Source organism: Cervus elaphus, chromosome 18, assembly GCF_910594005.1.
Source record: "Cervus elaphus chromosome 18, mCerEla1.1, whole genome shotgun sequence".
In the NCBI taxonomy this organism is placed as follows: Eukaryota; Metazoa; Chordata; class Mammalia; order Artiodactyla; family Cervidae; genus Cervus; species Cervus elaphus.
In genome coordinates, this window is record NC_057832.1 from 89216565 (window position 1) to 89243047 (window position 26483).

General features: G+C 40.4%; 1 protein-coding gene and 1 non-coding gene across 3 annotated transcripts in view; both read left to right on the forward strand.

Annotated features, from left to right (window-relative positions):
- Window positions 1–245: 245 nt before the first annotated feature.
- AMPH (amphiphysin) overlaps window positions 246–26483 on the forward strand; it is a 211833-nt gene continuing 185595 nt past the window's right edge. The window contains exon 1 of one of the 2 annotated variants that reach the window (XM_043872511.1): window positions 246–577. In XM_043872511.1, coding sequence (XP_043728446.1) covers window positions 509–577 — 69 coding nt within the window. In that variant the 5' untranslated portion in view covers window positions 246–508. The remainder of the gene's footprint in view (window positions 578–26483) is intronic. The other variant, XM_043872510.1, reaches the window with a different exon arrangement.
- LOC122675056 lies at window positions 11992–12098 on the forward strand. Its single transcript, XR_006335203.1, has one exon. It is a non-coding gene; the product is annotated as a U6 spliceosomal RNA (small nuclear RNA).

The following is a 26483-nucleotide window of genomic DNA, read 5'->3' on the forward strand; positions in this document are numbered from 1 at the left end:
GGGTGGTCCAGTTGGTCCTTCTGGGAGACCAGCCCAATCCCCTCCACCCGGAGTTGCTCCAGTTCCACATTCCCGGGGTTCTCCTATCTCCAACCCTTTTCTTCTTCTTCTTATTTTTTTTGTTGGAGAGAACTGGGCCCCCCGCCCCCATCCTCCCCTACCACGAACTCCTCCTTAAAAGAACCCTGGCGCTGCTGAGGGCCCTGGGGTCGCTGCTAGCTTCCTTCCCTTTCTGCACCAGACCTCCTCTTCCATCACTGTGGTCACTCTCTGGGCTTTTTGACTCTCTTTCGCTCGCCACCCCAGCCCGGGTCACAGCAGGGCCAGCGCGTCCCGCCTCCGCTCTGTCGCTTTAAGCGGGTCCCCGCCGGCGCGCCCCTCCCTCGCCCCTCCTGGCGCTCGGCGGCTCCTCGCCGCCTCTCCCGCTCCTCCCGCTCCTCCTCCTCCTCGGCGCCCGCGCCTCCTCGCCGCCCGCTCCGCTCCTCGCAGCCTCCGCGCACCCGCAGCCATGGCCGACATCAAGACGGGCATCTTCGCCAAGAACGTCCAGAAGCGACTCAACCGCGCGCAAGAAAAGGTCAGAAGCGCGCGGCGGGCCGGGTGGCGGGGACGCGGGCAGGCAGGGCCGAGCTGGCCGCGGGAGCGCAGGAGGCCGGGCCGGGGCCGGGGTCGCGGGGACGCCCTGCCCTCCGCCGCAGCCACTGCAGCAAGGCGGCACCCGGCAGTCGGGGGCGCGCAGACCCGGTGCCCGGAGGCGCGGGGTGGGCCCGGGTCTCCCGGCTCCCTCTCCCCCTGCGCGGCTGCGGGCGCCGGGCACGAGCTGTGGCAGGTGCGGCGGGTCGCCCGCGGCTCCCGGAGCGGAGCGCATCTTCCTCCCGGCGCCAGCTCTCCGCGCTCCCGCAGGCGGCTCGCGGGTCCCGGCGGGAGCTTGCGGCGCTCTAGTTCCTCCGGCGCGGGATTCCTGGCTACTTGGGTGCAGCAGGCACCAGCGATTTCGCACGGAAGCTACACCTCTCAAATCTGGATCAAGAGGGCTGACCGCTCAAACCCAGCGGCTTTAATGCAGTGCAGTGAAGTGAATCCTGAAGTTCAAAACGAGATCTAGATGCACAACTTCTTTCTCTTTCTTTGCTTTTTATTTCTTTCTCTGAGGGGTCTCTGTTATATGTGTATGCCTTTTGACGCCAGTGCCCTTCTCTGGAAGGTCAACGATAAATATGACTTGAACCTAACGATTCTCTGCACATTTCTGCATAGAGGAGGGGAGGGCGTTTTACTGCATTAAAAAAAAAAAAAAGCCCATGTTACACGAGTTGGGTCCCTGGTGTTTCACAAGCCCCTCGAGATTGGTCACAGTCAATTATTTTTCTCCCCGAGAGATGGGTACAAATGAATGGCAGGTCCATGTCAAGCCCAGCGCCCAACAGTTGGGGAGGTACTGTAACCATGCACTGGGCTTGCCTGGCTTCCCTTGCCTACTGCTTGTCATCAAGACCTTGCCAGCACTGAGGTCTTCATTTGTGCCCCTTGCAGAGGACATTCATATTGTATGTTAAGCATTGTGCTTGAAAATTGACACCAGCTAATAAGCCCCATGGTTTGTGTCCGTTGAACTGTGTTCTCTTTCACGTGGAAGTATTTCTGTCCCTGGGATTCTGGGTGTTTAGCGGTTTCCTGTTTTACTGGAAGTCAGATTTGCCGCGTTGCTCACTGGGCAGTGAATTTCCCTCTGCAGACCCTGACTTAGACTGCCCTCCAGTTCCCACTGACCGCCAGGAGCTGAGCTGAAGCGGGCACTGATCTCTGCCTCTCTGTGTTCCCAGAGGCTTGGTGGCTGCCTCTAGTCCCTCCCTTCACACATCCACGCTCTCAATGCAGTAAGAGGATTGTATTTCTTTTAATATCTACCCAAGCTCATCCTGAACCAACAGTGATCCTCCTGCCACTCCTTTAGCTGCTGAATTAGCAAGGCTTCCTGCCTGCTTCCAGTCCCTGGCTACTTGTCCAGAACGTAGCCAGGATCTGCTGGGAGCCTGGTTAGGTTTTGTCATCATTTTTCCATACTTCATTTTATCCACTGGTAGATATTCCACCCCACCCTCTCCCTCCTTCCAAGTAATTACTTGAATTTTGGGTCTGAAGCGTTTCATTGAATCCACTTTCCATCTGTGAAGGAATTTAGTGATACAGTCTGCCTTTTGACATATTAAAGTATTTCTTAATCTAGGTCACCAGCTGTTAATATGCCAGAAATAACTGAAAAGAAAATGTAATCTGACTTAGACAGCATGCGAGCCCTTATGAATTGTTGAAAACTCACTGTGGCATTACTAAGGTCAAGTGTGTGTTATGATTGCAGTTGTGGCTGGTGGTTGATCACAGTGGTCGAGGGAAGCTTTGAGCAGGGCTTCAAGTGTCCTGGTTTCTCCCATGGGGAAAGCTGCTAATGAAAAGTGCCTGTTGCACCTAGTTTAGGAGATTAAGACACCAAGAGGCTGAGAGAGTGGGTTCTGGCCCTGGGTAAGTTCTGCCCCCTTACTGATACTGTTCAGCATATGGGAAGAGAGCATGTGGAAATCCAGGTAAGGCAGTCCAGCCAAGTCCAAACAGTAGCCCCTGGACAATGAAAACCGAAGTGTGCTGCTATTGATGGGTTCATTAGATATCTCCTCCAGTGATGCTTTCTTTTTGCATCTTCAGTCTCCTGTTCTTCTTCAGATGCTCTGTTGTAGTAATTATGTGCCGCGTATGTTCTTGAGACCCTTTGTTCCTGGTTTTTACCACAAATTTTTTCAAAAGAGAGTCCACTCTCACTTTCTCATCATTTTTGATCCACCTAACAGCTTGCATGCATTTTCCCTCGAAATGCATAACAAACTACTCTTTCAGGTAACTTATGGCTTTCTATGAATTTAATATAGATTTTTTAATTGAAAGCCTGTAAAATTTCTTTGGAGAAAAAAAAAAGTGAAATACACATATAAGGGAAAAAAAAAAAAACACCAACAAATTAGAACACTCATAAATTCTACCACCTGGAGATTCACAATCATTTGATGTGTCCCAGTAGATTTTTTTCCTCTTGTATATGTATGTATTTATACAACTAAAACAGACCCATCCTATATGATTTTGTAACCTGTTTATTTCATTTAATAATTATGAACATTCTTCAATGGATATACATATTTTCCATCATGATTTTAAGTGATTGAACAGTATTGGAATGTGCATTTTAGTGAATCCCCTATTTTTGGACATTCAGTTTCCATTGTTTCTGAATGTAAATGCAAATCAGTGAGAAAACTTATAGGGGAAATGTTGCTACACATTCAAGTATCTCCTTAAATAAATTCCTAGAAGAATTATTCTGTCAAAGGTATGCTTATTTTTATCATAGTTGCATTGCCTTTCAGAAAGTTTGAATCAATTTACATTCTCACCAGCAATCTGTGAGACTTTGCCAATAGCAGATAATAAAATTTAAAACATTCTTCAGATACATAATTGGAAAAAACTCTTGCTGTTCTTTTTCTTGCTTTTATTTTTTAAAAGTCTTAACATTTTTTGCGTTAGTTTTTTTAATCTGTGAATTTTGTTTGTATAGTTTTGCCCATTTGGTATAGCATCTCCATCTTGTTATTTGTAAGGGCAAAAACTTTATCAATTCTAAAGGTTACAAATATTATTTCTTCCTTTTCTATTTACTTTTTAACTTTTGAGCATTTTTTTTCCTGCTATGGAGCATATTTGTGTTTGTATTATGCTTATTTATTTATTTATTTTGTATTTGCTTAAATCTATCAATTGATTTTGTGTGGTTTCCTCTTTTGGATGTTGAATTACTTAGGATTCTGCCACTTGTAAATGTCAGAAAACTCAGTTCAAACTGGCTTAGGGGAAAAAAAAGAGGATTTAATTACTAAAAATAAAAACATGGTTCTTGCACATATAAATTTAAATGAGTACAAATACAATATGTACTTTTATTAAGCTATGAACATATATATATTCTTATATATGTGTATTTTAAAATATATGTACATATTTCTGTTATATATGTTAACTCATTTGATTCTGTGCAGTTAGGTACTATTATTTTCCCTGTTTTATAGATGAGGAAGAGATTAAGTTCCATGCCCAAGGTCACACAGTATGCGGTAAAGCCGAAGTTTGGACCCAAGCAGTCCAATGCTTCTTGATTACATGGTATTGCCTCTTATAATTAGGAAAGGGGTAGGGGTGGACGTAGATTAGGCCTGCATGGAAACGGGGATTCAACCACAGACATCAGGGCTCAGGTGTTTTCTCCCTACCTCTCATCTCTGCAGCCATCTTGTCAGGCCCATTCTTGGGCAGGTTCTTCTCTTTTGGTGGCCAGATGCCTGCCAGCAGCTCTAGGCAAGAGCGTGTCACTATTTACAGATAACTCAGGATAACCCTCACCAGCCCAAACTGGGGCTTGTTCCTCACCCTGGAGGAAAGAAATCTCTGGCCAAGGGCCAGGGCCATGGGTTGGATTGGGCCTGAGTCACAGGCTTCTATGGAAGCTGGGATGAAGAAATGTCCCCTAGAGCATATGCAGGGCTTGTGGAGGAGGGAGAATCAGAGGACAGAAAAGAATGGGTGTTGGGTTGGCAAAATAAAAGGTGTCCGCTGAGGTGTAATTAAAAAGCCTTCCTGTCCTGTGTTTGTATAAATAATCACATCGTTAATAATTTATAATTTAATATTCATTTAAAATTTCCTATCAAGTTAATACATCCACAGTTTAAAAAATAAAATATTAGTGAAAGGTTTATTATGAAAAATAGCAGTCCCCTGTCTCTTCTCTCCTCAACCACCAATCTTGTTTCCCCAGAGGCAGCTATTATTAATCACAGTGCCCTTCAAATTATACTTAAAACTACTTCTGAATCTATCCTTCCATATTTGGTGAAATAGGTAAAGATTTAACTCTCATACATTCTTCCCTCTACTTCCATATCCCCTAATAATGTAGCAAAAATAGTTGGTGGCTAGGATTTTACCATTTTTAAAATGGTAAAGTATGGAAAACAATAGATATATGTACAGGTATAACTGATTCACTTTCGTGTACAGCTGAAACTAACACAATGTTGTTAATAACAATACTCCAATGTAAAATAAAAATTTTTTAAAAAGCCTAGTTGATAAGATAAAAAGAAAGTGTAGTGTCTGTTGACTATAACACACACATCTTAACTATTCAGCCTTGGTGGATTTTTGTGTATTTGCATCTCTGTATACCTATTACACAGAACATTTCTATCATACCAGATAACTCTCAACCTTCATGCCTCACCTGTTGTCTTTGTTTATGTTCATACATTTTAAATTCCTTTACCATCATTTTCCTGATGAACACCTTATATTGTACATATTGGTTATTTTGATATCTTCTTTTGCAAAGTGTCTGTTCAAGTCTGTGTTTTATTTGGGTTGCTTGTGAAAAGAGGAGAAGCGAAAAGGAAAGATATTCACATTTGAATGCAGAGTTCCAAAGAACAGCAAGGAGAGATAAGAAAGCCTTCCTCAGCGATCAGTGCAAAGAAATAGAGGAAAACAACAGAATGGGAAAGACTAGAGATCTCTTCAAGAAAATTAGAGATACCAAGGGAACATTTCATGCAAAGATGGGCTCAATAAAGGACAGAAATGGTAGGGACAGAAGCAGAAGATATTAAGAAGATATTAAGAAGAGGTGGCAAGAATACACAGAAGAACTGAACGAAAAAGATCTTCACGACCCAGATAATCACGATGGTGTGATCACTCACTTAGAGCCAGACATCCTGGAATGTGAAGTCAGTGGGCATTAGAAAGCATCACTATGAACAAAGCTAGTGGAGGTGATGGAATTCCAGTTGAGCTATTATTTCAAATCCTGAAAGACGATGCTATGAAAGTGCTGCACTCAATATGCCAGCATATTTGGAAAACTCAGCAGTGGCCACAGGACTGGAAAGGTGAGTTTTCATTCCAATCCCAAAGAAAGGCAATGCCAAACAATGCTCAGACTACTGCACAATTGCATTCATTGCACACACTAGTAAAGTAATGCTCAAAATTCTCCAAGCCAGGCTTCAGTAATACGTGAACCGTGAACTTCCAGATGTTCAAGCTGGTTTTAGAAAAGGCAGAGGAACCAGAGATCAAATTGCCAACATCTGCTGGATCATTGAAAAAGCAAGAGAATTCCAGAAAAACATCTATTTCTGCTTTATTGACTATGCCAAAGCCTTTGACTGTGTGGATCACAATAAACTGTGGAAAATTCTTCAAGAGATGGGAATACCAGACCACCTGACCTGACTCTTAAGAAATCTGTGTGCAGGTCAGGAAGCAACAGTTAGAACTAGACATGGAACAACAGATTGGTTCCAAATAGGAAAAGGAGTATGTCAAGGCTGTATATTGTCACCCTGTTTATTTAACTTATATGCAGAGTACATCATGGGAAATGCTGGGCTGGATGAAGCACAAGCTGGAATCAAGATTGCCAGGAAAAATATCAATGACCTCAGATATGCAGATGACACCACCCTTATGGCAGAAAGTGAAGAACTAAAGAGCCTCCTGATGAAAGTGAAAGAGGAGAGTGAAAAAGTTGGCTTAAAGCTCAACATCGGGAAAACTAAGATCATGGCATACAGTCCTATCACTTCATTGCAAATAGATGGGGAAACAGTGGAAACAGTGAGAAACTTTATTTTGTTGGGCTCCAAAATCACAGCAGATGGTGATTGCAGCCATGAAATTAAAAGATACTTACTCCTTGGAAGGAAAGTTATGACCAACCTAGACAGCATATTAAAAAGCAGAGACATTACTTTGTCTCTAGATTAGACAAAGGTCCGTCTAGTCAAGGCAATGGTTTTTGCAGTAGTCATGTGTAGATGTGAGAGTTGGGTTATAAAGAAAGCTGAGCACCAAAGAATTGATGCTTTTGAACTGTGGTGTTGGAGAAGACTGTTGAGAGTCCCTTGGACTGCAAGGAGATCCACCCAGTCCATCCTAAAGGAGATCAGTCCTGGGTGTTCATTGGAAGGACTGATGTTGAAGCTGAAACTCCAATACTTTGGCCACGTGATGTGAAGAGCTGACTCATTTGAAAAGAGCCTGATGCTGGGAAAGATTGAGGGCAGGAGGAGAAGGGGATGACAGAGGATGAGATGGTTGGATGGCATCACTGACTCAATGGACATGAGCTTGGGTAAACTCAGGGAGTTGGTGATGGACAGGGAGACCTGGAGTGCTGTGGTTCATGGAGTCGCAAAGAGTTGGACATGACTGAGCGACTGAACTGAACTGAACTGTTGTTTCCTTATTGACTTGTAGAAGTTCTTTATATATTTTGTATATGAGTCCTTTCTTAGATAGACATTCTGTGAATGTATTCTCCCAGACAGTGGCTTGTCTTTTTACTTTCTTAATGGTGCCCTTTGATGAAATGAAATTTAAAATTTTTATGAACCCTGATCAGAAGATTAGGTTTTTTCATGTAGTTTTTTGTTTTCCTAGAGTTAATCATAGCCTTATTTCTGTTTGCTTATTTTTCTATGGGCTATATAGAATTGTTCGTTCTTGCTTCATCAGATCTGTTAAATGCCTACCAATATCGTATCAAAGGTCCGTGTTGTCAAAGGTAGGGTTTTCCAGTAATCATGTATGGATGTGAGAGTTGGACCATAAAGAAGCCTGAGTGTTGAAAAATTGATGCTTTTGAACTGTGATGTTGGAGAAGATTCTTGATAGTCCCTTGGACAGCAAGGAGATCAAACCAGTCAATCCTAAAGAAAGTCAATCTTGAATATTCATTGGAAGAACTGATGCTGAAACTGAAGTTCCAATACTTTGACCACCTGATGGAAAGAGCTGACTCATTTGAAAAGACCCTGATGCTGGGAAAGATTAACAGAGGACAAGATGGCTTGATGGCATCACCAGCTCAATGAACATGAGTTTGAGCAAGCTCTGGGAGGTGGTGAACGACAGGGAAGCCTGGCGTGCTGCAGTCCATTGGGTTGCAGAGAGTCAGACATGACTAAGCGACTGAACAACAACAATTATAATCAAGGGTTCAGTAAAATCAGATAATGCAATTATGTTCTCCTACTGAAGGACCCCTCTCCCCCAAATTCCCTCAGTTTGTAGTCTCTGCCCTTTTACTGTAAGCTGGGATGTTTTGTTTTGTTTTTTCTAAGCCTGCTACACAACTGTCATCGTGGGTCTTTTCTTGCCAGTGTTGGGGTTGAGGAAGGGACTTGAAGGCTCGTCTATTCTTTAATCCCAGGCTTTCAAACTGTTCCCCATTGTCAGTGCTGTGTTTTATTCTTACTTTTTGCAGTACTTGGTGGATCCAGGTTCTAGGCTGGAGTGTGTTTGTGACTCGTGAGAATTGACTGCTTTTTCATGGGTTGCCTAAACAGGCACTTCTAGAAAGTAGTTGCCTCTATTCTGCTGAGTTGTTTCCATTCTTCTGTCTACTTTTTACTTCTGTAAAGTGTATTGAGCTCTCTCATCCACTAGTAATGCCTCTCCTCTTTTTATCCATGTATGTTCATACCTTTTTTTATTCCTTTGTTTTCATTTTTCTTGCAAGGGTCTTGGGAGGAAACAGATATAAATAATACAGTCAGTCTGTTTATTCAGAGGCCTTTTTTACTTAAGTATTTAATCCCTTTGGGATTTTTTTTGTCTATCTTTATTCATTTGTGAAATCCAGTGACTTTTATTTGGCCTTAACCCTCCTTGACCTCTATGCAATATTTAAGTCGATAGTGCAGTTCAAACATTTTTTAAGATTAAAACTGGGGCTTCCCAGATGGCACTAGTGGTAAAGAACCCACCTGCTAATTCAGGAGACAGGAGATGTGGGTTCAGTCCCTGGGTCAGGAAGATCCCCTGGAGGAGAAAATGGCAACCCACTCCAGTATTCTTGCTTGGAGAATCCCCATGGACAGAGGAGCCTGGCAGGCAACAGTCCATAGGGTTGAAAAGAGTCTGAGCTGACTGAAGCAACGGAGCATGCATTCAAACATTTTTTTTAATGTGACTCTAGTGACGAGGGAAGCTTTTGGTATGTTTTAATACTAGCCTCTTTCGGTATTAGATTTTAGTATTAATAAGAGTAAGAGTGAAAGTAAAGTGAAAGTCGCTCAGACATGTCTGACTCTTTGCGACCCCATGGAGTTCTCTGTGACCCCATGGAATTCCATACTGTCCATGGAATTTTCTGGGCCAGAATACTGGAGTGGGTAGCCTTTCCCTTCTCCAGGGGATCTTCCCAACCCAGGGATCGAACCCAGGTCTCTCCCATTGCAGGCTGGTTCTTTACCAGCTGAGCCACAAGGGAAGCCCAAGAATACTGGAGTGGGTAGCCTATCCCTTCTCCAGTGGATCTTCCCAACCCAGGAATGGAACCGGGATCACCTGCATTGCTGGTGACCAACTGAGCTATCAGGGAAGCCCAATAAGAGAGTTGCTGCTGCTGCTGCTGCCAAGTCGCTTCAGTCGTGTCCGACCCCGTGCGACCCCATAGACGGCAGCTCATCAGGCTCCGCCATCCCTGGGATTCTCCAGGCAAGAACACTGGAGTGGGTTGCCATTTCCTTCTCCAAAGCATGAAAGTGAAAAGTGAAAGTGAAGTCACTCAGTCGTGTCCGACTCTTCGTGACCCCATGGACTGCAGCCTACCAGACTTCTCCGTCCATGGGATTTTCCAGGCAAGAGCATTGGAGTGGGTCGCCATTGCCTTCTCCAATAAGAGAGTTACATTATATAAATTCTAAGGACATGTACTGTTTAATAGTCTCTGTGTAATTTATCTGCCATGAGTGATTGTTATATCATAGTCTTAGGTGCAGTGTTTTTCATGTATTGTATCTTTCCAAGTAAAGTGTAGATGATTGAGGGGAAGGACTAAATGTATTGTGTATGTATACAGTGATGATGTATTATTTGACATTGTGTTTTCCTGCTAGTTTACTTCCCACCTCTGCAAACACATTGCCTGAAAGCATCCGCCTACATTATTCTTTCTCTGACTTTTGTGGAATTATGGTAAAGTTTTCACTATATCACTGCCATTTGAACTGTCATTTTGCAAAGGTAGTATATAAAATAAAATTAAGAGTTCTGAAGATGGTTGGAACTCCATAAATATTAAGTTTTGTTGTTTTCCAATGATTAAGTAATGTCTGACTTTTTGCCACCCCATGGACTGCAGCACACCAGGCTCCCGTATTCTTCACTTTGTCCTGAAGTTTGCTCAAATTCATGTCGATTGGGTCGGTGATGCTATCTAACCATCACATTCTCTGCAGCCCCTTTCTCCTTTTGCCTTCAGTCTTTCCCAGCTTCAGGGTCTTTTCCAATGAATTGTATCTTCACATCAGGTGGCTAAAGTATTGGAGCTTCAGCATCAGTTCTTCCAGTGAATATTCAGAGTTGCTTTCCTTTACGTTGAACTGTGCTAAATTCTTAGCTTTATAAGTAAAACAGATCCTGGTAGAATCCTGTGGTTCAGCCCAATGTTGATTGTGTGATATGGCAAGAAAAACAATGTAGTCTCCTTGCATGCCTAATTATGTGACTTTGTGGGTTTAAAAAAAAAAATTGTCACTTTGCTGATGCCCACATTTAGGTTTGTTCTCAAAGGGAGACATATAAAGGATGATCCTGTACTGCATGTGCCTGTACTGGTGAGCGTGTGCCTGTGTTTATTTTATTTATGCAAATTGAATGGGAGAAGAAATACCTTGCTCTGATCAGGAGAATTTACCTGGGACCAGGGCCTTGTCTGTGGAAGAGTAGCTTATATGACCATGTTTACATTTGAGGACTCTTTAGAGACTGAGTTTCTGAAGCACTTCCAGGGTTTCCCCTTTGAAGATCATCTGAAGACTTTGTTGTCCAGTTCTACACTATATGACGTATGCCTTTGCTTCTACTAAAATAATTTTCTCTGGCTCCATCATGAACTGCCAAAGTTAAAAATAATTTTGAGGGCATTCTTGACAGTAAGGTTTCCTTTTTCATTTTTTTTTACACATAAGCGTGCTTATATGTATCATCCTTCTTTCCCCAGGAATGAATACAATAGGGAAACAGAACTGTAGGGACTGAGGTTTTAACTTTATAAAAAGTTATCATTATCCTTTACAACATAGCATATTGTGTGTGTTTTCTATAAGTCATACTTTAAAAGTCAGCTTGTCTATGAACCAATACAACTTAAAATATCTGAAATACTTGTATAAGTAATATGGTCCACTTTATTTGGAGTATAAAATTAGGTCCTATTTAAAAAGAATCAAATGACTTTTAAAAAATAAATAAGTTAAATATTCCAGTGTATCATGAGGATACACTTACTCCTCCCTGGGGTTCCAGTCTTATGCTAAGTTCAGAAATCCTATGGGGAATTTCCCTTCCCTAAAGAAGTCTGAGTTTTACTATGGCCGGATGGTAAGGGAGTCCATCTTTCAGATATCAGCCCTGTCCCCCGGGGTGAGCCCTGCAGTGCATCAGGAACCCAGTGGCATCCCCCCTCACTGCCCCGCTGGCTCTCACAGAGAGGGCAGGGCTAGGAAGCCTTTTTCTCCAGGGTTATACTCAACCATGACCACTCCGTGTCATAGCAGCCCTAAGCTCCCAATGTGTGAGCTCTTTATCAGTGGGTTTATCGTTTCCAGATATACCTGCATATATACACACAGGTTCTCACTCCAAGATTTCCCATCATGCCACGGTTCCTAAGTTAGGAAACTCGATATCAGCAAACACTGATCATCCAATTCATTCATGTCAGTCCACATTCTTCTGTTTTTAATACCATGCTCATAGGGACATACCAAATTGATTTTAAGCCTGAAGTTTGAGAATACTACCCTAGTGGAGCCTCAGCATGCTTTCCTATAAACTGATTTTCTTTTGGGTCACTGGTCCATTCAAAGATGTGTGTGTGTGCTCGCTTCGGCAGCACATATACTAAAATTGGAACGATACAGAGAAGATTAGCATGGCCCCTGCGCAAGGATGACACGCAAATTCGTGAAGCGTTCCATATTTTTGAAAAAAAAAGAAAAAAAAAAAAAGAAAAAAGAAAAAGATGTGTGTGTGTGTGAGAGAGAGAGAAAGAGATTGTTTCAAAAAATACTGTGAAGTATTTTGTGAGCAAATGAGTTGAGAAGGCAAAGAGTGTTTTTAAAATGATATGTTCTGACTTTTTAAGTCTGGAAATTTCCACTTGACTCTTCAAATATATATATATGTATTTTGCATTTTTATAGCTCTTTAAATTAGGGGCCTTCTGAGTAGAACACCTAAGGAAATAGGTAAGCTTGTGGTCTTCAGTGACGGGGTAACAGATAAAGAGATTTCTTGTGTTATAGATAGAATTTTCCAGATAAATGGCTAATGTTTACATAATGGAACTGCCATCATCACAGAGTTTGAGGAGTTTCACCTATGAAAGTATAGATAGTAAGCCTCTACACACAGCATTGTGTAAAATTAACACAAAAGTGATCACGATTTCTTAGGAACACATCCACAGGTCAACTTTTCATATAGTAATGCTGAAACTTCATTCTTGTTGATTCAAAATCTAAATTTAAGTGTAGCACATTATATTTCCTGAATATGTATTGAGTGAATCTTTAGAGGAATAATGTGGGATAAAGCCACGAATAAGATCTTAGTTTTAAAATATTTGCTATGCATGGTATATTAATTTTGATTACCCTGAAATTATTTAGAACAGATGTATAAAAATCAGAAAGCCACAGTTTTGGTCATTTTCATCTTATTCTCGTATAGTTATTTATTTGAAAGTTTAGTTCAGAAGTGGGAAGAACCTGAAAAAATGTATATACATGTATATATATATGGGACATTCCAGGTGGCGCTAGTGGTAAGGAACCCACCTACCAATGCAGAAGACATAAGATATGCAGATTCCATCGCTGGGTAGGGAAGATCTGCTGGAGGAGGGCATGACAACCCACTCCAGTATTCTTGCCTGGAGAATCCCATGGAAAGAGGAGCCTGGCAGGCTACAGTCCATAGGATACCAAAGAATTGGACATGACTGAAATGACTTAATATGCACACACATATATATATGTGTGTGTGTGTGTACATATACATTTTTTTCTATTTTAAAGTGCCTATAATGACTTAATAAAATACACATGGATCTGTAAATAAATGTACTCTTGTTAAGGCACCTAACATTTGTTGAGTAAAAGCATGCTAGATGTACATATTCTAATAGTTATATATTCTATTGTAAAGTCAACCTGGTAAAATTTGGTTATTCATTTAGAGTCATTTATTAAGAATCTAATGCCTGAAAGGCACTTGCTAGTAATATAGCATTATAATATAGCATTCAACAAAGACATCTGGGTTGATCATAGACCAGCAGGAGCTGGTAGAGAGATAAACCTTTGAACTTAAAAGTAACTACATAGTAATTAATGAAAAATCATAATTAAAAATTCTATGAAAAGAAAAAGAAATTAAAAAACATGCAACTAGGGATTTCACCTGGAGTGAGGGGATTGGACACACCTACCTGAAGAAGGTAGACATTAAGCTAAGATCCTAAGGATGAGTTGCAGCTATCCAGACAAGGGGAGTAAGATAATGGTGTGGGAATTTATAGTAGTCAGTGAACATTCCAGACATTAGACTCTTTGCCCTTATTCACAATAGATAAGATAAAAATAAGAGCTATAGAAAATAGCTGTCAGAATTGACTGTTAGCATTGGCCTTGTCAGTGATATCTTTTATCATTTGCATATTTATCAAAGTGGAGAAGTGGGTCCTAATTGGGATAGTCTTTTTGTAGTTGCAGTCTCTCTTTTGTGTGATCAAATTTTTACTCTCTCGTGTTAAAGGGTCTTTCTGGGGCAAAGTTCCCCATTGATAGAGAGGCAGGATGCTGGTTTCAGACATGAATTATCCATCGTACAAAGATCCCTTTGTACAACAGCAGTAGACACAAGTGCAATCTGTTTTTATGGATATGTAACTAAAGAGCCTCTTGATGGTTAAAGAGGAGAGTGAAAAAGCTGGCTTAAAGCTCAACATTCAAAAAACGAAGATCATGGCATCTGGTCCCATCATTTCATGGCAAATAGAAGAGGAAGAGTGGAGGCAGTGACAGATCTTATTTTCTTGGGCTCCAGAATCACTGCCGACTGTGGCTGGAGCCGTGAAATTAAAAGACTCTTGCTCCCTGGAAGGAAAGCCATGACACAGCTAGACAGCATGTTAAAAAACAAAGACATTACTTTGCGTACAAAAGTCTGTATACTCAAAACTATGGTTTCTAGTAGTCACGTACAGATGTGAGAGTTGGACCGTAAAGAAGGCTGAGTGCTGAAGAATTGATGCTTTTGAATTGTGTTGCTGGAGAAGACTCTTGAGAGTTCCTTGGACAGCAAGGAGATAAAGCCAGTCAATCCTAAAGGAAATCAACCCTGAATATTCATTGGAAGGACTGAAGCTGAAACTCCAATACTTTGGCCTCCTGATGTGAAGAGCTGACTCATTAGAAAAGACCCTGATACTGGGAAAGAGTGAAGGCAGGAGAAGGGGACAACAGAAGATGAAATGGTTGGATGGCATCATCGACTCAACGGACATGAGTTGGAGCAAACTCTGGGGGATGATGAAGGACAGGGAAGCCTGGCATGCTGCAGTCTATGGGGTCTCCAAGAGTCAGACATGACTGAGCAATGAACAACAACAACAAATGCATGTGTGTGTAAATTAACTCCTAACCTGTATGCTAGGAACTACTGTTAATTAGTATACGAAGGACTCTAGTTAGGAATATACTTTAATAGACTTTATTTTATTAGGCTCCCAAATCACTGCAGATTGTGACTGCAACCATGAAATTAAAAGACACTTGCTCCTTGGAAGAAAGTGAAAGTGAAAGTGACGTTGCTCAGTTGTGTCCAACTCTTTGCAACCCCATGGACTGTAGCCTACCACGCTCCTCCGTCCATGGAATTTTCCAGGCCAGAGTACTGGAGTGGGTTGCCATTTCCTTCTCCAGAGGATCTTCCCGACCCAGGGATTGATACTGGGAAAGCTTTACCGTCTGAGCTACCAGGGAGTTGCTGATAAAGAGAAGCCTAAGCTATGACCAACCTAGACAGCATATTAAAAAGCAGAGACATTGCTTTTCCAACAAAGGTCCGTCTAGTCAAGGCTATGGTTTTTCCAGTAGTCATGTATGGATGTGAGAGTTGGACTATAAAGAAAGCTGAGTGCCGAAGAATTGATGCTTTTGAACTGTGGTGTTGGAGAAGACTCTTGAGAGTCCCTTGGACTGCAAGGAGATCCAACCCGTCCATCCTAAAGGAGATCAGTCCTGAGTGTTCATTGGAAGGACTGATGTTGAAGCTGAAACTCCAATACTTTGGCCACCTGATGCAAAGAACTGACTCATTTGAAAAGAGCCTGATGCTAGGAAAGATTGAAGGCAAAAGGAGAGGGGACGACAGAAGATGAGATGGTTAGATAGCACCACTGACTCAATGGACGTGAGTTTAAGCAAACTCTGGGAGATAGTGAAGGACAGCTGAGCCTGGCGTGCTGCAGTTCATGGCGTTGCGAAGAGTTGGACATGGTGTATCGACTGAAAAACAGCAGGGTCTCTTATCATAGTTCAGTTCAGTTCCTCAGTCATGTCTTTGCAACCCCATGGGCTGCAGCACACCAGGCTTCCCTGTCCATTACCAACTCCTGGAGCTTGCTCCAACTCATGTCCATTGAGTTGGTGATGCTATCCCACCATTTCATCCTCTGTCATCCCCTTCTCCTCCTGCCTTCAATCTTTTGCAGCATCAGGGTCTTTTCCAATGAGTCAGTTCTTCACATGAGGTGGCCAAAGTATTGGAGCTTCAGCTTCAGCATCAGTCCTTCCAAAATCAGGACTGATTTTCTGTCGGATTGACTGGTTTGATCTCCTTGCAGTCCAAGGAACTCAGAAATCATCAGAAATTGAAAATAGAAATTAAAATCCTTATAAAATTCTTAAATACCACACATCTGGAAAGATTAGTTTGTCTTTAAAACAAACTAAAAAAAGGTTTGAATGGGCTTCCCTGATAGCTCAGTTGGTAAAGAATCCTCCTGCAATGCAGGAGACCCTGGTTTGATTCCTGGGTCGAGAAGATCCCCTGGAGAAGAGATAGGCTACCCGCTCTAGTATTTTTGTGCTTCCCTTGTGGCTCAGCTGGTAAAGAATCTGCCTGCAATGTGGGAGACTTGGGTTTGCTCCCTGGGTTGAGAAGATCCCCTGGAGAAGGGAAAGGCTACCCACTCCAGTATTCTGGTCTGGAGAATTTCATGGACTGTACAATCCATGGGGTCACAAAGAGTCAGACATGACTGAGCGACTTTCACTAAAAGGTTTGAATACATTTGGATTCCCAACTTTTAATGAGATAAAGAGAGAAGAGAAGAGAACCCACGTGATTAAGGCTGGAGGCCTTAATTATTTTGTAGGCACTGACCTGATTATATTGCAAGCTGTGGTCTTGAGTTTAGGAATCTGAGATAATTTGCAGCTTGAGAAGAATCTTAAATTTGGAAGAGAATCTTCAGTAGCAGACAGACTCTTCCCTTATCTAATGATTGCTAACAGTTGAGTAGCATAGATGGCGCGAGCCATGGAAGGATATTCCATTTTGTGGTAGCACAGCCTAGAACAATGTGATATCTTTCACATACTCTAGAATTCCTCAATATTTGAGACATCCATACAAGAAATCCTGCCTCTTTAACCTACGTGTTTCTACAGCAAAAAATGAACTTCCCACCTGCTCTTTGTTTAGTGGGTTCTTCTCTGAGTCTCCAAGAAAACTATGTCCAGATTTTTCTTCTCACCTTTATGGGAAATGCATGTAAGCATGGGGATCACTAGTATTATGAAACATGGTACATGAGAGGGCTCTCCTGGGGACCGATATTGGCCTGTGATTTCTCCTGTCAAGCCTAGAGAGTGAATCTAGAAATCCAGTACCCCCAAGGTAGTGTTTTCTCGATAGTCAGTCATATTTTGGGAAGTGAGTGAGTTAAGAATGCAGATTTCCTGGGCCTATCTTAAAACTTACCAGAATCTCATATTAAGACTCAAGAATATGCATTTTTAATAAGTTCCTCAGTTAATTCAAAGTCTTAATGAATGCAGAGTACACTGCTTTAGAGAATGGGGCTTGATTGAGATTTTGTGGTGGGTATGAGTCCACTTCAGGGTTAGAGTATAGAGAGTAAGGCTTGCTGGGACATGAGTTTGAGCAAACTCCAGGAGATAGTGAAGGATAGGGGAGTCTGGTGTGCTGCAGTCCATGGGGTTGCAGTGAGTTGGACATGACTTAGCAACTGAATAACAACAACAAGGCTTTCTACCACCCAGTGACTCTAAATTTATCTTGAATGTCGCAAATAGCAAAAGGTGAAAAACAGTGCCCTATGCAATGCTTAAAAATATCCTTATTCTTAAAATAGCCTACTTAGGTTTCAAAGAAATCAGTCAGTTTTGTAGAGGCCAAATTGGAGATGTTTCATCAAGGGTCAAATGTCTTCTTTATTAGTAGTGTTGTATAGCATGGAGGATTGGAGTCTGTGTAATCTGGTTCTGTAAAAGCCATTATAATTTTAGAATAATGCTGGCTAATGCATTGTTCCCAAAAAGTAGAAATGTTTGTGTCAAAAAATTGCTGCGTATTTTTGGTAGGTGATAGAAAGAGATGGGAAAATTTGAGAAATGTATTTATAATTACATTTATTTTGTATGTTTTATTATGGAGTGAATAGTAATGAGATTGCTTAATATGGCTCATAGGGAGTGTCATCAAAACTCAGAGGATGGTTTTGGTCTCTAGTTGAAGAAGCCCTATTTGATAGGAACTGGATTATCATATTCTAAGTTTAATTTTTTAAAAAGTATTTTGTTGAGAACTTGTGTCTATGTTCTCTTTTCTAAAATTAATTAATAATTTTAATTGGAGGCTAATTACTTTACAATATTGTGGTGGTTTTTGCCATACATTGACATGAATCAGCCCCAGGTGTACATGTGTCCCCTATTCCGAACCCCCCCCCACCTCTCTCCCCATCCCATCCCTCTGGGTTGTCCCAGTGTACTGGCTTTGAGTGCCCTGTTTCATGCATCAAACTTGGACTGGTCATCTATTTCACATATGGTAATATACATATTTCAATGCTATTCTCTCAAATCATCCCACCCTTGCCTTCTTCCAGAGAGTCCAAAAGTCTGTTCTTTGTGTCTCTTTTCCTGTCTCCTGTATAGGGTCGTCATTACCTTCTTTCTAAATTCCATATATATGCATTAATATACTGTATTGGTGTTTTTCTTTCTGACTTACTTCACTCTAGTAAAGTAAGTATGTGAAGTATTTGAAGTTTCTAGTGAAGTATAATGGGCTCCAGTTTCATGCACCTCATCAGAGCTCATTCAAATGCATTCTTTTCAATAGCTGAGTAATATTCCATTTGTATATGTACCACAACTTTCTTATCCATTTGTCGGCTGGTGGACATCTAGGTTGCTTCCATGTCGTAGCTATTGTAAACAGTGCTGCGATGAACATTGGGGTATATGTGTCTCTTTTCCTTGGTGTGTATGCCCAGCAGTGGGATTGCTGGCTCATACTTGTGTCTATATTCTTAATGGATGTTGTTTTATAGTTTTCTTTTTTTGTGATGTTTTTGCCTGTTTTTTTTTTTTGTATCTTAATTATAATGGCCTCAAATAATGAATTGAGAAGTGACCCGTGTTCTATTTTTAGGAAGAGTTTGTGAAATTCAGTTCAGCTCAGTTGTGTCCGACTCTTTGCGACCCTATGGGCTGTGGCTCACCAGGCTTCCCTGTCCATAACCAACACCCAGAGCTTACTCAATACTCAAAATCATGTCCATCGAGTCGGTGATGCCATCCAACCATCTCATCCTCTGTCATCCCCTTCTCCTGCCTTCAATCTTTCCCAGCATTAGGCTCTTTTCAAATGAGCCAGCTCTTTGCATCAAGGTGGCCAAAGTGTTGGATTTTCAGCTTCAGCATCAGTCATTCCAATGAATATTCAGGACTGATCTTCTTTAGGATGGACTGGTTGAATCTCCTTGCAGTCCAAGGGACTCTCAAGAGTCTTCTCCAACATCACAGTTCAAAAGCATCAACTCTTCGCTGCTCAGCTTTCTTTATACTCCTAACTCTCACATCCATACATGACTACTGGAAAAACCATAGCTTTGACTAGATGGACCTTTGTTGGCATAGTAATGTCTCTGCTTTTTAATATGCTGTCTAGGTTGGTCATAACTTTTCTTCCAAGGAGCAAGTGTCTTTTAATTTCATGGCTGCAGTCACCATCTGCAGTGATTTTTGGAGTCCAAGAAAATAAAGTATCTCATTGTTTCCATTGTTTCCCAGCCTATTTGCCATGAAGTGATGGGACTGGATGGATGCCATGATCTTAGTTTTCTGAATGCTGAATTTTAAGCCAACTTTTTCCACTCTCCTCTTTCACTTTCTTTTTTTAAAAAATTAATTAATCTATTTTAATTGGAGGCTAATTTCATCAAGAGGCTCTTTAGTTCTTTGCTTTCTGCCATAAGGGTGGTGTCATCTGCATATCTGAGGTTATTGTTATTTCTCCTGGCAATCTTGACTCCAGCTTGTGTTTCCTTCAGCCCAGAATTTCGCATGATGTATTCTGCATATAAGTTAAATAAGCAGGGTGACAGTATACAGCCTTGACATGCTCTTTTCCCAATTTGGAACCAGTCTATTGTTGCATATCCAGTTCTAACTGTTGCTTCTTGACCTGCATACAGATTTCTCAGGAGGTAGGTCAGGTGGTCTGGTTTTCCCATCTCTTTAAGAGTTTTCCACAGTTCGTTGTGATCCACACAGTTTAAGGCTTTGGCGTAGTCAATAAAGCAGAAGTAGATGTTTTTCTGGAACTCTCTTGCTTTTTTGATGATCCAGTGGATGTTGGCAGTTTGATCCCTGGTTCCTCTTCCTTTTCTATATACAGCTTGAACAGTTTGTGAAGAATTGGTGTTAGTTCTTCATTTAATATTGGTAGAATTTACTGGTGCAGAAATTTAGGCTTGGAGTTTTTATTTGTGGAAAGTTTTCTGATTGCTAATAAAATCTCTTAATTTGGCTAGGTCCATGCAGATTTCCTATATGTTTTTGAGCCATTTTTTTGTAGTTTGTGTCTTCTAGAAATTTTCCATTTCATCTCATTTGTTTATTTAATTTGTTGGCGTACTGTTGATAGTAATGTACCTGGTTTTTTTTTTTTTGTAATGTACCTGTTTTATTCCTGGTTTTAATAATTTCAGTCTTCTCTCTTTATTTCTTGTCAATCTAGTTAGAGTCTTGAAACTTTTGTTAATTTCTTTGAAGAACCAATTTTTGTTTCATTAATTTTCTCTATTGTTTTCCTATCCTTTTTTGACTCTTTTATTTCCTGATTTTTATTTTTATTTCCTTTTAGTTGCTTTGTATTTAGTTTAGCATGAAAGAGTAGGTTATTGATTTGATATCTTTGTAAAATAGGTTCTTGCAGTTCTAAATTTCTTATTAAACCTTGTGTTTGTTGCATTCCATAGGTGTTAGTATGGTGGGTTTCTATTTCATTTATCTAAAGTGTATTCCATTTTTTCTTTGACAGTTTTTCTTTTATCCATTGAGTATCTATGAGTCTGGTTATTTCCACATACTTGTTAGTTTTCAAAATTTCCTTTGTTACTGATTTCTAATTTGATTTAATTATAGTTAGATAAGATACTATATGTTATTTCAATCCTTTAAATTTATTGGGGATTGTTAATGACAAATGTTCACTTGCCATGGGTACTTGCCATCTACTTCTACAAAGATTAAATCATGTGCTGCTCTAGCTGCTGACCTTTGATAGCCCCTGAATGTGAATGGAGTTTAGGATGGAGATCAGAAATGAGGTACTCTGTGCCCTAGAAAAACTAGCAGAACAAGTTTTCAGATAGTTGAATATCTTCAGGAGCTGATTTTATAAGCCCAATTCTTGCATCTCCTTATATTTATATCTAGAAAATCACTAAATTCCTTCATGGTGACATCTGCTTCTGTGACTAGCAAAAACCTTCTGAAAAAATATGTACTTGATTCTATGAACTCTCCCTTCGCCAAAATCATGTATGTATATATATTGACCTTCCCCCTATCTCTTTGGGGCAGTTTCTCAGAGCTATTTGAAATGCTGTTTCCCAGGACGTAGTCCTCATTTTGCCTGAGACAAAACTTAACTTGCAAGTCTCACTTTCTGCATTTTTTTTTTAAGTTGAAAGGATGGAGAATGGGGGAATTGGGTGAAGGTGGTCAAAAGGTACAAACTTCCACCTATAAGATAAATAAGTTATGGGGATGTTATGTTCAATATGCTGACTATAGTTAAATTAACAATACTGTACTCTGTATTTGAAAGTTGCTAAGAGAGTAGTTCTTAAAATTTCTCAAAACAAGAAAAAAGATTATAACTATGTGACATGATGGATGTTAATAAACTTATTGTGGTAATCATTTTAAGGTACAGATCTTCCTTGACATATGATAGTGTTATGTCCTGATAAATTCATCATAAGTTAAAAATATCCTAAGTTGAAAAATGCATTTTGTGCACCTGACCTACCAAACATCATAGCTTAGCCTAAGCTACCTTAAATATGCTCAGGACACTTACCGTGGTCCACAGTTGCGCAACAATACTTAATGTAAAACCTATTTTAAAATACAGTGTTGAATATCTCATGTAATTTATTGTGTGCTCTACTGAAAGTGAACAATGGGAAGGTTGTCTGGGTACAGAGTGGCTGTAAGTGTATTGTTTCCCCTCTTGATCTCATGGCTGCCTCAGAGCTGCATTCACTGCTGCTGCCCAGCATCACGAGACAGCTTATTTTAAATGAAATACCTTATTTTTTGTGTCTGTGCTTCACTTTACTGCACTTCCCAGATACAGTGTTTTCTGCAAATTGGTTTGTTGTAACCTTAGTGTCAAGCAAATCTATCGGCACCATTTTCCCAACAGCGTTTGCTCTTTATGTATCCGTGTCACATTTTGGTAATTCTTGCAGTAGTTCTCTTTATCAGCAAAAAGATTATGACTTAATCAGATGATGGTTAGCATTTTTTAGCAATAAAGTATTTTTTCATTAAGGTATGTATGTAGATTTTTTAGACATATGCTGACCCCATATTTAGGCAAAGTATAGTGTAGACAAGTGTTCTGAACTTGAACATGCACTTGTGCTTAAGTCACTCAGTTGTGTGTGACTCTTGCAACCCCATGGACTGTAGCCCGCCAGCTCCTCTGTCCTTGGGGATTCTCCAAACAAGAATACTGGAGTGGGTTGCCATGGCCTTTTGCAGGGGATCTTCCCAACCCAAGGACTGAACCTAGGTCTCCCACATTGTAGGCGGATTCTTTACCATCTGAGCCACCAGGGAAGCCCTTTATATGCATCAAGAAACCTAAAAATTTGTATGACTGGCTTTCCTGCAGTATTCACTTTATTGTGGAATTGAACCCCCACTATCTCTGAGGTATGCCTATATTGTACCAGATATTGCTAGTCCAGGAGAATATAAAAATACAAAATTTGAAGTATACTGTCTACTGAGTGGGTATCACTTTTACACCCAGATAAGTTGAAAAATTGTGAGCTGAACTGGCCTAAGTCAGGAACCATTTGTACATACATATATCGAATCATTATGTTGCATACCTTAAACTTACACAATGTTATATGTCAATTATATCTCAATGAAACTATAAAAAATTTGTTGGCCTTTGTTTTACAGCCTAATATGTGATCTGTCCTGGTAGATATACCATGTACATTTGAGAAGAATTGTAGTCTGCTGTTAAGTATAGATAGATGTGTGCTAGGACCACTGATTTATAATGTTGTTCATATCCTCCATTTTCTTACTGTTTTTCTGTTTAATTGTTCTGTCCATTACTGAAGGTGAGGTAGTGGAGTCTTCCACTACTATTTTTGAATTGTTTATTCTTTTCAGTTTTGCCAGTTGTTGCTTTATACATTTTGTTAGGTGCATAAATGTTTATATTTCTTATATCTTCTTTATTAATTGACCTTTTTGTCATCATAAAATGTCCCGCTTTGTGTCTAGTAACAATTTTTGTCTAAAAGTCTGTCTTGTCTGCTTTTAACATAGGCACTCCAGCCCTCTTTTGGTTACTGTATGCATGGTCTATCTTTTCCATCCTTGGGCTCTTAACTCATTTGTGTCTTTGAATCTAATTTGTGTCTCTTGTAGACAGTATATAGCTGGGTTTTTTTTTATCCATTCTTCCAATCTTTGCCTTTTAGAGTGTTTAACTTATTTACATTTAATGTAGTTAATGACAAATTAGGATTTATGTCAGCCAATTTTATTTATTTATTTTTGTTCCTTGATTCCTCATCACTGCCTTCTCTCTGTTAAATAGATGTTTTGTAGTGTGCCATTTTAATTCCCTTATTTCTTCTATTATATTTTTTGAATTATTTTCTTAGTGGTTTGCCTGGAATTACAATTAACATCCTTTTTTTAAAAGGGAAGAACTTAGATTTTTTAAGGAAATGTTTATTTATTTATTTATAGCTATGCTGGGTCTTCGTTGGTGCATGCAGGCTTTCTCTACTTGTGGCATACGGGGGCTACTCTAGGCTGGTGATATGTGGGCTTCTCATGGTAGGGGCTTCTCATGTTGCAGAACATGGGTTCTAGAGGGAGCAGGTTTTAGTTGTTACGGCATGTGGGCTCAGTAGTTGCCACTCAATGGCTCTAGAGCTCAGATTCCACAGTTGTGGTGCATGGGCTTAGTTGCCCCTTGGTATGTGAAATCTTCCTGGACCGGGGATTGAACCCGTGTCCTCTGCATTGGCAGGCAGATTCTTTTTTTTTTTTTTTCCAGTGGAGTGTGGTTTATTACACTGGTGGGCCCAAGGCAGTCTCCTCTTAGCCAAGGACCCTGACCAGTTTTTGTGAAAACCTTATATACTCTAAGTTACGTGCCCAGGCCCACTTCCCCAAATTCCCTGAAACTAGTCTGAACAACAAAGTTAACCCGTGATTCCTATGGGCAGGCAGATTCTTAACCACTGCATCACCAGGGAAGTCCTACAGTTAGCATCTTAATTTATAACAGTGTTATTCAGATTGAAAGTGAAAGTTGCTCAGTTGCATCTGACTCTTTGCGACCCCATGGACTATACAGTCCAGGGAATTCTCCAGGCCAGAATACTGGAGTGGGTAGCCTTTACCTTCTCCAGGGGATCTTCCCAACCCAGGGATCAAACCCAGAATCCGCATTGCAGCAAGATTCTTTACCAGCTGAGCCACAAGGGAAGCCCATAATTAATTCAGGTTGAAGTGAACTCAATTCCAATAGTATAGAAAACTTCGCTGTCACGCAGTTCCATTTCCTCTTCTCTTTTGTGCTGTAGTTGTCAAGCAAATTACATCTGTACGTATTGTACATCCATGAGCAAAATTTATAATTATTGCTTTATTTTATTGTCTTTTAAATTGGATAGGATAAAAAGTAAGTTAAAAGCAAAAATATACTGTATTTTACATTTACTGTGCAGTTACTGCATGTTTCAAAACATGTATTTCTTATGAAATAGATTCTGTTTGTTAGGTAATAATGAGCTCATGTCTCCATTTTTAAGACTAAAACAAGACCATAGTAGGAGATATCTAGTGTTAGCACATTTATTAAATCTAGCTCCAGTTCAAAACAAAATAATATAAGGAATTAGTCTTTAGCTTTATTGTAAATAAGTGTATACCTACAATCTGTTAGTCTGTTTAAAGAAAAGGTTTCAGACTCCTCTTAATGGTGTTTATAGTTCTGTAGTTAAGAGCTTTACTTAGGATTGAAAATATATGCAACATTTTATGCTTTTTTCCCCTGGCTCCCCATAGTTTTTATCAGCTTCTCAAAAAGATCTGTGACCTTAATAGCTTAAATACCAATGAGTCTATGAAGTATTATGGAACTCCTTTGGCTCAAACATTTTCACAAAACTCCTGGAAGAGCAAGAGGGATAATGAAGTATTTAGTGGATGCTGGAACTACTGGCATCCAGGTGCCCAGTCGTGTTTTGGTTTTGGTCATGGTCCTTGTGCCTTGAAGCCTTGAAGACTCAGGTTACCTGTGTTCCTCCAGGTTAGCCCTGTTACCGTGCTTGTTTTAACATGGATGTGTGACACATGGGCTCCATGACGCCAGGCTCCTTACCATGTGTTTAAAAGAATTATTATTGTTATTATTATTGAAGTATAGTTGATTTACAATGTTATGCTAGCTTCAAGTGCACAGCATAGTGATTCAGTTACATACACACACACACATTCATTTTCAAATTCTTTTCCTTTGTAGGTTAGTACAAAATACTGAGTGTAGTTTCCTATGCTATATAGTAGGTGCTATTGATTATCTGTTTTATATGAAGTAGTGTGTATATGTTAACCGAAACTCCTAATTTATGTAAACAAAGCCTTATAAAAAAAGAATTATTTCAATCTGTTATTTAAGGGGTAATAAAATTTCCTGGGGCTTCCCTGGTGGCTCAGTGATAAAGAATCTGCCTGCCAAGGCAGGAGATGTGGGTTCAACCCCTGGGTTGGGAAGATCTCCTAGAGATGGAAATGGCAACCCACTTCATTATTCTTGCCTGGGAAATCCGTGGACAGAGGAGCCTAGTGGGCTACAGTCTTGGGGTTGTAAACAGTTGGACACGACTTACCGACTAAACAATAAGAACAAAAGATTTCTTTATGTTGTCACTGTAGCCTAGGCTTTCCCCCTTGTCCATCCTGTAGTAACTAGAGATATGTATATTGAGGTGGCCTCGGTAAATGAAGAGGGAGTCTCTGTGAGAGGTGACCAGGGAGAAATCTACATTTGTCTCCAGAGTGCATTAGATGAGTTCCTGTAGAGTCTGGGTATTGAGTAACCTCTTTGGAGTAACATGGTAAAATTGTTGATCCTCCTTTCATTGCTAAAGATCCTGCTTCCTCAAACTGAAACAGAAAGGTGCACATGTGTATGTGCAGTATCTGTGTGTGTGTGTGTGTGTGTGTGTGTGTGTATGTGTGTGCATGTGTGTTTTTTGGACTCTTTTAGAATGAGGTATGACATGCATATATTAATTTGCAAAATTCTTAGGTGTACAGCTGGATAAAATTTTATAAATATATATGTGTAATATATAATCTGGCTTACACTCAGATGAAATAAACAGCACTTCTACAACCCAGCAGGCTCCCTCAGGCTTCTTCCAAGTTAATAAATCCTCTCTTCTGGTCTCGTCCTCCTACCAGGTAGCCACTACTCTGGTTCTA